Source organism: Lissotriton helveticus, chromosome 8 (assembly GCF_964261635.1).
Source record: "Lissotriton helveticus chromosome 8, aLisHel1.1, whole genome shotgun sequence".
Taxonomy (NCBI): domain Eukaryota; kingdom Metazoa; phylum Chordata; class Amphibia; order Caudata; family Salamandridae; genus Lissotriton; species Lissotriton helveticus.
The window spans coordinates 470,264,695-470,277,339 of record NC_136069.1 but is presented as its reverse complement, the minus strand read 5'-3'; the positions used below and the strand labels follow the sequence as shown (position 1 = coordinate 470,277,339).

The 12,645-nt window shown below is 44.2% G+C and overlaps 1 protein-coding gene across 1 annotated transcript in view; it reads right to left on the bottom strand.

Moving 5' to 3' along the window:
* KCNRG (potassium channel regulator) overlaps positions 1-6,731 on the bottom strand; it is a 71,260-nt gene extending 64,529 nt beyond the window's left edge. Inside the window, exon 1 of the mRNA XM_078657373.1 lies at positions 5,910-6,731. Within this exon, the coding sequence (XP_078513499.1) occupies positions 5,910-6,514 (605 nt within the window). The 5' untranslated portion in view covers positions 6,515-6,731. The remainder of the gene's footprint in view (positions 1-5,909) is intronic.
* Positions 6,732-12,645: the final 5,914 nt, after the last annotated feature.

Here is a 12,645-nt window from a genome sequence, read left to right as displayed (position 1 = left end):
ATTTGGGGACACTCAGAGTGTCCCCAAATACATTATAAAGGCAGGCCGCCGCAATGGGCCAGTGCTGCACGGCCGCGGTTTGAACTGCAAGCGCTGCGCACCGTCGCACGTGACCTGCTGCTTGCTAAAAAGCTCCACCGTGTGACGTCTGAGCAGCCACTACTTCCGAATCCGAGGCGTGCAGCCAGGGAGAGGCTGTGTAGGCCACAACTGTGAGCCTGCTGCTGCCCTGTAGCTAAGATAGGTGCTGCTTGCCACTTTCGGTCCGCCCGGTGCCTGCTCTGTGCAGTGCAGTGTGCGGAGTAGTAGAGTCATGATTCCGTGGTCTGGACAAGGGGTCCAGAACTCGGGCCCGACCGGAGCCTGCACTACAGCTCTGAGAGCATGTACCAGCCCGGGGGGGGGGAGGCACCTGTTGCTCTCTTCACCTGCCTCAAATTCAAGTAAGTGAATTTATAACTATAACTGTGAACTCCTAAAACTATGCTCTTAAATAAAAGTGATGTCCCTTTGCTCATTTTATGGCGGCCGAGCCGTCAAGAAAGCGATTAGGTAAAGTTTCTTATTTTACATTTGTCAGAGCAAAACAAGAAATGAAAGAGTTCCTGGTGAACATTTCGATAGTGGAGTCAGCACCGTGGCTACTTTCCGTACGCCAGCAAACGATGATGTGAGGAGACCAAATAAATCTGGAAACAGTCCTCATCCGCCTCTTTCTCTTTTTATCCCCCACTATGGAAGTCATTATGTTATCCTCTGTACTCGAGATGAGGAAGTGGCAAGCCTACTGCGCCGGTTTTTGCAATAATCTGACCGTATTACAATAACTGACTTAGCTAAAATTTACAGAAACATTCTTTTGTTTGTACTGGCGCAGCGCACGCTGACAATGAGTGGTGCAGATCTGAGTCTTCATTTTGTTTAACAGTACGCTCAGCGTAGAAGAGAACAAAGGTGCTTCAGTTTCTGGGGCTTTCCATCAGTTTTAACATCTTCTTAGAATGTCTTGATGCTCAAATGGGTGAAACAGCTGATATTTATATGTTTTCCTGGTTTTCATTGCTGGATTTTGGTTGCGAGAAAGTGTCACTCATAGTTGTTGAAATGTCACACATAATTAAACTGAATTTATGAAAATGTCACTCATGGCAATCAGAAACTTTGGCACTTATGTGCTGAGCTTGCACCTGCCCATTTTGCTTGTTAGCACCGCCGAAAACGGAACAAACTACTACCATGAAAGTGTGGAGAGGATGAGGCGTAATGACCAGAGCTGCCGACTTGGGCGCTGGGGAACCCGGTTCTAGTCTCTGGATCAGGCCAACATCCTGTGATTCTGGACAAAGCAAGTAATCTCCTGGTAAATGAATGTATCCAATCCTTAACTAGTCCTCATTAAAAACACCAGTGTTCATGATTAAGTTCCTCCAAATTTGATCCATATGTTTTGTATCACAAAAGATGTATTAAATCTTTTGTGATACCCACGGGGCACGCAGAGGGGCTCCCAGTCATTGGACAGGCTGATCATGTCAATGAGGCTGGCCCAGGCGCAGTGATTGACACAGTCTGAGTCTCAGACTGGCCCGGCAGTTGCGTCGCAGGAGGACACCTGACGTCACGTCCTGCTTCCAGAGAGCGCAAATGAAATGTTGCGAGGAGGACTTACTCTGGTGCGGACTGGCCAGGCTGCTCACTGGTTTATAGGCGGACGGAAAATCATGGTGCTCGCCCAGCAGCACACTGCTATTCGTACCTCACTAAGACCTGCCCAGCTGGGCTATATCGCGCTGTGGGACCAGGCCATGAACTAAATGGTCATGACGCCGCCCGCCAGCGAATTATTTCCGGGAGCCCGGGAGGGCCAACTCAAGGTAACATGCAGTCAGTCAACTGAGCGCGGTGAGAGGATGAGGGCCGGTCGTCACCGGTGCAGAGTTAGAGTCACGCTTCCTCAGCATGGGGGCAGAAGATTAAGGCCAGTACGATTGTTGTAAGTTTACTAGCCACTAGTCAAATTAACACAATGACTCAAATAGTAATGTTAGCAGAGCGTGTGACGTATTATTCTAGTACTGCTGCTGCAGCAAGCGTGGTGCATTTAAAGTGAGTGCGTGACGCCTTGTCTGCCTGTGACCATGCTGGGTCTGATTTGCCAATGGCAGACATAGGCCGGCGGCAGTAGTTTTTCCGAGCCGCGCACGCAGGTGTCAAAGCAGCGCCTTTCTTCTAGCTGTCATCTTCTGTGAGCCGGGGCCTGTCCCGTCCCTTTCTGAAGCAAGAGCTTGCCCGACCTCCTACTCCCACGTACTGGTCACCAGGTAGGTAGGCATCAAAAGATCCATGCCCTGTGTGTTGCTAACACGGCCCTCCTATCCCTGACCCCAGGCAGTATTTAATCACGGGGTGTGCTGTGTGTCTGGCGAGTACAGTACAGCTGCTCATATCACACAAAACAATTGAGTGATTGAGTCAGGTGTGTGCATGTTGTTTGTGGTAGTATAGGCACCAAAATGTAAAACAAGTGTACTGCTATTGGAAAAAGAAAAAGTTCCTGTGCTGATAAAAGGAGCACACGTACGAGTCCATTTTTGTTCGAATCAAACTGCTGAAGTGTATTTGCAAGCAGTACTGTCTATGTGAACAAGCACCTCTTTTGGAAGCACTAACTTGTTTGTTTCAGTTTATTACGAAAAACTTAAACAATGCTTCTCCCAAATGAACCTGAATTGTGTAGTCTACCTAAACTTTTTTCAAGCCAAATGTACCAGTTATGCAGAGTTTGTGTAGTTCCTTTTAATATGCCCACAGATGGAATCTATACTAAAAAAAACACAATTTTATTCCATATGGTGTCAAGATACAGTTTGGGTCTGTGATATTTTCTTCCAGTTAGTAGCGTATTCTACATGCAAATCTGTTTATAACAGTGGTACTCCTGATCCTATAAAGGTTCACTTATCTACAAATATATTTAGTATTGAGGTGCATTCCGAGAGTCTGTGTGACCTCCCGACCCCATGAGTTGGTCCCCTGCAAGACTGTGGAGTACTAACAAAATATGACTGTGGAAGAAACGTTAATAAAGTTCTTGGAATGAGTTCTGCTGTGAACCATAACTGAATGTGTTTACTTTATGAAATATAGTTTTTTCCATAAAGTTTATATTACTTTCAGATTAGTAAATGTAGTTGGTGTCGATAGCCTGTGCAGCTGGATTGCAAGGAGTCATCTCCAGTTAGTGCCTTTCCATTTCTGGTGCTTTGAAGCAATATTCGAGATCTCCTTAGAGTTTTGCATTGCTCATATGGGTGTCATTTCTGATATTTGTATGTTTCCCTTGTATTCATTGCAAAAATTTGATCGCAAGAAAGTGTCACTCATGGTCATTGAAATTTTACTCATAATTACACTTAAATTATGAAAAAGTCACACAGGGCAATCTGAAACCTTTGCAGCTTTGCAACACCAATATTGTTCTAACCTCTCAAACTATGCTCCTCGGGATACAGGCGGCAGGAATGGCTAGTGGGGGTGATTCCTTGATATATGTGACCATGGCTGTTTTTGTATGTGCATCGCATCAGCAATCCACAGCCTCACACGTTTCAGCAATGGCAGGGGGTTGGTTTTGTCTATCCTGAATTTAGAAATCGCATTGTATGAGCACAAAGGAAGAAGGTCCAGGCAGAAGGGAAAAAGAATATGGGGCCTCTGTCGAGTTGGGTTTATGCTCTCTGGCTGGCCCCGGATCCTTGGGTAGGATGACCTGCTTTTGAGCCTAAATGCAGGCATGGTTTTTACACTGTATGGCTTTTTCTGCTTACACATGTACGAGTACAGCACTTTATGATCAGATTACTTTTGATATTGGTTATATTATACGGGCAGGCTGCTCGAATCCTTTGCAGAGGTATATATTAGACTCTAATGGGGATTGTACTGACGTCTTTTTTTACATATTTTATTCATGTATGTAGTCTCAAAAGTCCATGGTTTGATAAATGAGTTCTAATGCCCCCTACAGTTTTTTTAATACAGTATCAATTTCGCTCAGATGCTTTTTGTAGTCCTATTTTTGCTTAGTAAGTCTTTTGTGTGCTGTTTGATAATTGATTACTTACTGATTATGATTCGATTCTTGCTGAATGTGCACACTCTGTCTCCATTTACTTATTGTATTGATAAAGTAAATGTTGAAAAGCTTTAATAAAAATAAAAATTATTAGAAAAATATTAAAGGGGTATTCAATTGAAAAAACAAGAGACCTACAAAGTCGAGTGTGGAGGCAAATCGGACAAGAAATCAATTAAAGTTTTAAGGCATACTCTACCAACCACACATTTTACTTCAGCTTGTTCAAATGTTTTAAACTGTTGATGTTGACGTCTGCATGGTGTGACTTGCTTGATGTAAGGTTTACCATTGGATCGATATGTAAAGGATCGTGAGTGGGCCAGTTGGACAATTTGTGCGGATTTGAATGAATTGAACTCTGGGTGTTAGTATGCTGGTGAAAATGTGATTGAAGGCCTATGGCTGATTGTGTGGTCTTAAATATGTCCTTGACCCTAAATTTCGCAGTGGACTGAGCATGGTAAAATTATCTAGATGGCATGATGACACTGTCAGTAGTGATAGTTTATGGTACATTTCAGTTCTCTTGGATGCATGCCAGCAACTTTAATGTATGATTTGGGATTTTTTATGTAACATGCTTTGGTTCATACTGGTTTAGTCACCCCTCATAGCCAACTACACAGCGTATCTTTATGAGGGATGCTCTCTGTAATGTACTTTATGTGTTGTCTTTTGTTGACAAGTATGACGTGATGTGATAGCCAGTTGTAAGGTATGTAGTTATGTGTCTGTCTCTGCACGTACTTGGTTGGCATGCTGCAGAATGTGATGAAAATGCATGGATTGTTGGCACCCCTACTACCACTCCCCGATGACGGTGGGTGAATCAGCTATGGTGCCGGCCACCCCCCGGATAGGACCCGTTTCCTTGAAGTGTCCTACTGTGCTGCAGGTGGGGTGGTGGGTAGTGGGAGGGGCATGTGGGATGGCTTCTACTGAGCTCTCATGGGGGGCGTGGGTGGAGCGAGCAGGCTTACACTGCAGGGCTGCTACTGCCCCAATTGCATTACTCAAGTTAGTCTAGTGATCAGGTGCATTGGACTCACCTGTAGTATCCTGAAGGTGCCTCCAGGGGAATCGTGGTCAAACCCAGTGTGGTGGACCAGTCTGCAGACATTGCTGAGGTCATGGACGGGGCAGATAGGGGACAGGGAACAAGGGTCCTGCACAAGCTGTGTTGTTACGAGTGAGATGTCACAAACAGGGTAGGTAGAACTGATGTAAGTTTTGGGTTTCCTTCTACTTTTCCTTCAGCGGTGTAGCTAGGTGGGGGCGGTCCGCCCCAGGTGGCAATATTTTGGGGACGGGGGCTGTCTTGCCCTGGACCGTGTCATGTATGTGCATGTAACTTGCATGATCAAGGTAACTATTAGCGGCGATACTACGTGTCTCTCAGACCTCTTTCAGGTGCTCGGAGTCCTTTTTCCCCAGCACCCCCCCAGGGGGGGCGGCAATCTGAAGGATAGACCCGGGCGCCACAAGCTGTAGCTACGCCTCTGCCTCGGTGGTCATCATGCCCACCTGACATGTAAGCTCTTCCCACAAATCTATTAATGTTGAATAATCTTGCACCCGAGACTAATGGTGTAGTGTTCTGAAAAAGCAAAAAGCATATGTTAAAAAGAGCCGATTCAAAACAGTTTACAAATAAATATTTTCAAAAAATAAAGGTTGTCTATGTTTAGTACTTGACCCCAAATGTATTTTAACCGCTCTTTGTTCAGTTTCAGCAGTACAGAGAGGGAATATACTTTTCCACTGGCCCTACCTTGTCCCAAACTGATCCCCCGGCGAGGAAAAGTCGGTGCCGCATTGGAAGATCAGGTCGTGGTGTGAGGGCCTCTGCAGCGGCATGGGCACCAACGGTCGCTGGGGGGCGCCCCAGGTCACTCCTCCTGTCTGTGTGGGCTGCTCTGAAATGAAAAGGGAGACTCGGGCTGCCAACGACTCTACAGTACCACCGTTAGAGCAGAAAATTCGAAAGAAGCCGCGACCTTCCTGCAGCACGAAGCGGAGCTCCAGCAGCTCTGGCCTCGGGCGCAGCGCGCCCTCTGGCGCCAGCAGCTCGGCCAGCGCGGGAAGACCGTAGAAGTCGGCTTCTCTCCTCAGCCTCTCGAAGTCTCGAAAGCCGGCGGGGAGGCAGAGCTGGCTGCCAGCGCGCAGGTAGTCCAGCACCAGGGCGAAGAGCGCTCCGTCGCGGTCCACGAAGAACTGGCCGCCGTTCAGGGGCTTCAGGTCGCTGTCGGCTGCGCCATCCAGCATGCGGGCCAAGCGGGAGTCCGGGACCCGGCGCAGAGTGGAGGGCAGGGTGCTGAAGCGCTGGCCGCCCACGTTCAGGGTGACAGGCTGCTCCGACCCGCCGCTGTTGCTCATCGTTCTGCCGGGAACCGACCCCACTCTGGGCGCGCAGGAGCGACACCACAGCAAATGCCAAGCCCTTCCAGGCAACGGCCGAAGGCAAATACAACACGAGCTGTTTATAAGCAGCCACGCTGTTGCTTGGGAACTTTTCAACTCTTTATTGAATGCCAGAAAAGATTCTTCCTGATCGACCGGTTTGGAAGTATATTAAGAGTGCAATCTCCTTGTTGTTCCCAAAAAACGTTCACTAAAAATGTAAACTTGATTTCTCAATGAATTTAAGAGCGTTGCAGTATTTAAAGTGAGTGTGTTTATCTGCTCTCTTCACTTTCAGCTGGTATAAAAGCGCCGTTTATTTAGTCCTTCATTACAACTGGCCCCGGTAAATCCCCTACGGAGCCTTCACTCCCCCAGGATTTACCAATACATGGGGCAATTGTAATTGTGTGGGGGGGGGGGGGGGTGTAGGTCTAGTCTATTTTCAATTGGGAATAACAATGCGGAAATCAGATTTACTGGTCCGATTGTTGTATGATTTCCTTCGGTTTTCCATAGAATCTACACATGGTGGAAGGAAGTGTAAAAATTTCAGTATACAAGGGCACTTACCAGTGTCTCCACCCATCAGACTGGCCACTCCTATTGAGGGCCTTAATCTAGCAACTTTTACAAAAGGTACTATCAGGTTTGCATTTTAACAAAGGTAGTGTACTCCCTCTTCTTATGAGAGTTGGGTTTATAAATGTATAATGTATGCATTGTCACACCCATTTTCACTGTCACCTTCTCTTCCTTGCATTATTACCAGAAGAACATAAAGAGGCAGCCCCTGAGGGGCTGCCTCTTTATGTTCTTACTCCCAACACTGCTTGGTCTAGACAGTGAAGCCCCGATTGCACTCAACATCTAATCAACGGCTCATCTTACACGAACACAGGCTGTGCGTGTCCACCTTCCTTTGTTCTATTATTACCAGAAGACCAGACCTTTCAAGCTCCATAGAAACAGACCATGTCCCAATTCTCGATCAATTTCTAGCACTGACAGTGGCTGCTCCTCCCTGAGGTGGAGGAGCGTCGCCCCACTGGTTTGTGCAGCAGTGAAATAAAGGAAACATAAAATGATATATCGAGGTTAATATCATTTTATGTTTTCCTGCTACGGCTGGTTTGCGGGGAGGACGGGGCTGCTCAGATGACAGGAGCAGGGGAGGAGTGGTTTGCCCACTCCAAGTGCTTATGAATGTTTGGCGAGCCCTCTTGGGCACTTTGCATGTTTTCCACACAGGCTGCGTGGAGAACATGCCCGGCCCCAATTCTCTGGCTGACCGTCGAACCACGGGGCTCAACGTTGTGATTGGCTCAGGAGACTCAAATACTCCACATACATTCACATGCATAAAACCAATCCTGACGGGAGCAAAAAATGGCGGGATATTGAAGTACTTATGAATTCAGTTTAATAAATCATTCAATAAAATATACATCAAATTACACATTAAAAGCAACAATCTCAAAAGCACAATTCTAAAACTATAATGATTTGATAATTGGACAAGACACTTAAAAGGCAATCACATTTGCCCTAAAATAGTTAATTCGTGGAAATGCATAGAAACAACACTTAGCAAAAATACAGATTCTTTGTTAGAATGTGGTTTTATGTTGCACAAACTTAACAACACAAAGGGTCAACGCATTTCGGTGGGTTAGAGCGAATGGAACCACCTTCAGAACAACAATCATATGTCTTCTCCTCTTCTAAATATTTTCATTAAAACCGGTAAATAATACTCAATGAGATGCCGTTCTGATTAGAATACAAAACCGGTGAAATAAACAGAGACCTGTAATAAAACCCATTGGCTCAGGAGAGCCTGGGTACCTCCTGTTTTGGCCCCGGGAAGAGACAGTGGAGGAGAGACGTAGCAATCAGGTATGCTTTTTTTCTTTTTTAAACCCCCTTACCCACCCCTCAGATCTGTGCCGGCCACAACTGAATCAGCCCAACTCATTCAAAGCCACACAGCAGCATTCTGATCCAGGGCAGACCAAAAATCAATAAGGCAAACTCGATAAAAAAAGTAAAACTGGGATCAGAAAAAAAGATAATAAAGGATATATAATTTTTGCCTCTGTGTCTAATAGAACCTAAATCCCTGCTCACTCTTGCAAGGGGTATTTTTCATTTTGATGCAAAATGCGGCAATTATTACAAAACTTTACAGTAGGTCAATAAAGGACTACGCCACTTGAAGAATTGGCTTTTGTAAGAAAGTACAAAGCATTGATTAATAAACCCATTTCACTGCTTTTCTGAACCCTAGCCTTCCAGGAAAAACAAGAGCACAGGAAGTGAAGGCCCCTCAAAAAGAATGCTACATATGGGAATGCCTTTTTCCGGCCTCCTTTATTGCCCAACTAAGCAAGCAAGTTTGCGTGAGAGCTGAAACTGGAAGGAACACACTTTTGAAAGAAAGAAGTTATACGATTGTAAGAGGTCTGAAAGGAAGAAGCAGCGATCATTTGTGACATTTCAGTTATTTTGCAAAATGTGATTGAAAGTTATGTGGGAAGCAAGAATACAAAATAGTTGACATAGTTTCAGTATGCTTGGAGACAAAAAATATCATTACACTTGTAGTGAAAATCCTGCTATCCACTTCAAATGCCCTGAGATCAGACATTCTACGAAAAATTTAGAGACATTAACATAGTAACTTAGTAGTTAACTATTTAAAAAAGAACTTGATATTACCGCTTTTAGGTTAAGAACGAAAGTAACATCCCACACCTTTGTGTGCTTGTGTCCCGGAGGAATTTTCATCCTAATAGATTTAAAGGCTTTACAAAACAAGAAATGTGGATCAAGTAGTTCTTCGAGAACCAGTTCATGGCCAGTTGTGAATGCCAATCTGTAAGCATTAATAGTCATATATGCCGTACTTTCTCGTAAAAGATCAATCAGAGCATTGATCCCCTCAACTAAAGCTGCACATATGAAAAAAGTAGTCATTGAGGACACTAGTAAATCTGTGATACCCAAGCATATCTATATCCTGATTGAAAGGATTGAGTTGAGGAATCTTTGATCTCTGACAGCCTACATCAAAAGGCCTGCAACTCTCCAGGCTGCCCTGGAATCATCCCTGCCATCAATCGCAGGTTCCCCAGAAGTACCAACTTGCGCATATTGCCTATGGACCTAAAAGAATTTGTAAAAACTCCAGTATCCACCTAAAGACAAACACAGGCAATTCCAGAAGCTGTGGGAACCACCCCATGTGCTCGCCAGAAAAGATTTATCACTCCTCAAACACAGGGCCTTAATGGCTGGCCTTGTCAATTACTTTTGGTTCACTTCTCACCAGGAGTGTTCTGAGCTCAGAGGAAAGAGTCACATTAGCAATGCCCAGCAGGCATACAGTTTGCTTGCTCCACCCCGGAGCATGGGGAGATTACCTGGTTGCCCTGTAACAGCAACATTCTCAGTAAGCTAAAGAATTTAAGCAAGGGGACCAAGAATATCTTAACAGCTTGTCCTAGTGGAGACTTTGGCACTTCGTCTTCCCTCTTTTTGCTAAGAAGACAATCATCAAAGGGTCAATCTCATGACAAATTGATGTTGGACACCAAAGATGCATTGACTAAATATCAAAAGCTGTGATTTTGGAACATACATTGAGTGTGTAAGCTTTTGTGTGAGGAGTTAACTTTTCCAAAAACCAAAATATTGTATTTAATAGAAATTTTGCATATTTTCATAAACTAACAAGGGGATATTTGAGGATAGAATTATTGCATTTGCAGATACATATCCATGTGTTTATTTTTTAGTTTAATAACACATTTTAAATAACCCATATAAACATTGTAAAAAGAAAAAAACATACTTTAAACTACTCTTTCCGAAACTGGGGGTTTTGCTGCACTGGTGGGTCAGAAGCCTTATCAATATTAATTATAGCTGCTAAAGCTCAGTCTCAATTATTTTACCAATTTTTTACAAAAAAGATTTGATCAGATCTATCGGGAGAATGATTTATAGGGCCAACAAGACAAGTAAGATTACATGCACACATAACTTATGTGGTTGAAAGGGTCATGTTACACTAGGTTCAGGAGACAGAAAGATTCACACACTGTCATTTTTTGCAAGTCATGGAAGGTTTGTTTAGCCTTAAATATGATAGACTACGGTGAACGGAGACAGAAAGTAGTATCACTGAAAGTGTCCCAGCTGAAACACTCTTTGAACTGGATTCCTCCACGGGGACATCGAGGACCTCATGTCACGCAGGAAAACGGATATAGCAAAAGACAGACACTTGAGAAGGGGCTGCGATACCAGGTGTGCATACTTTTAGCCAGGACTTGTTCGCTTGTATGGTTGCCTACCAGAATCTAGTTGATTTGCAACTTGAAATTCACTATTTGGAATCGACCTGAATAACTCTACCCAGAGGATCAGTTTCTTCCAGTACTCAAGTGTAGAAAAATACTTTTTTAATCCTGGACTTACCGTGACGTAACTTTGGGGACAATGATTAACTGGTACCAATTCCCATGAAAGACTTGTCTTTTAGAGAGTGTCCTTTAAAATACATTTGTTGATTACTATTGTATCATAATTGAAATTATCATATTTTCAAAAGGCTGAAACAAAGGCCAGCCAGCAAATATTCTAGAGAATAGTAATGACTGAGCATGTGAAATTAAAAGCTTGTATTTATTTCTTAAGTGTATATTATTTACGATAGTAATTCGTTATTATTTCATTCGGTTTACTCACAGGACTAATTGTTGGAAGGAATGGATAATAGAATCACCCAGCTGCCATGAATTCAGATAGTTCAGTTGATGAATTTTAGAACTATTTTTATGAATTGTATTTTTGACTGATGTTACCTTTTCTTACGCCAGGGACAAGATTGGATTGTGGGAAAACACTTTATTCAAGTCCCTTCACTAATCCAACCGGATGAATAGTTGATCATAGAGAAAATTATAAAAAGTGGGAATTATTACTGAAAACTTCATAGCTGATTTTTTCTTTATCTAGCAGATGCAATATCATTTCAGAAGGTCCTTGAGAGCCAGAATCCGGTCTGGTTGACGAAATTTAGAAGACTCCTGTATCCAGAGTCTCTCTATTTCATCCAAATCCCATTTCCCTGCTGGTCGGTTCACAAGTGCAATAAAACTAGCCGAGGACATGAATAGGCAGCAATGAGTGAGAGGAATCCATGGCGTTTTTGGGAATAACTATGATTTCCCCGTGACTAAGTACCTTTATGGTTAGTACTCAAAGCATTCTTTGACACATACATTCATCTCAAGGGCAAAAACAAAGCTTCATGAAATGGAATCAGGAAGGGAAGATTTTCTGGCTTATTTGGCAGACAGATCTGCTTTCAGAGAGGATGGCTCGAACAAGTATTTCCAGGCCGCTTTGATTAATTTCCTGGTTCATCAGTATAGTATCATACAGTATGACTCCTAGCAATGCGGCTTTGTCCTAAGGTGGCTCATTACCATACAAGTTCCCACCCTGCACATCTGTTTTGTTTTTCCTTTGCGTCTCGTGTGATATCTCCTGCACTTCTTTGCTTGGCTTACCATACAGTTTCAGTTGTTCTTCCATTGCCTGGAGATCTCCCTCTTCCGTTCTCCAAGCAGCCACCCACTCCAGTGTATCCCGGTCTGCATTTGCCAGCAGAATAAGTCTCGCTTTTCACTTATGTCTGGCTATAAATATTGCCACCCATGATTGAGGCAACTCACTTTATATATACAAAAGGATTTCTTTACCATAATGGAACCTCTAAGCTAAGCCACTGCCCTGTGGTGGACAATTAGGGATGCATGCCTCAACTGTGCCAACACCCTCGCCCCGCTGAAGAAACCCCCCCCACAGAGACACCAGCAAGAGGGCCAGCTGGTTCACCCCAGAACTTCTAGCCTCCAAGCAAGCCTGCTGGAAACTAGAGAAGAAATGGCACAGTGAACAAACACCGGACAGCCACGCAGCACACAAGGACGCCATCCGCAACCACCACCACCTCATCAGGGCGGCCAAGAGGACCTCCTTTAAGGTCCGCCTCAACAACCCACACAATAGCAAGGAGCTCTGCAACATTGTGA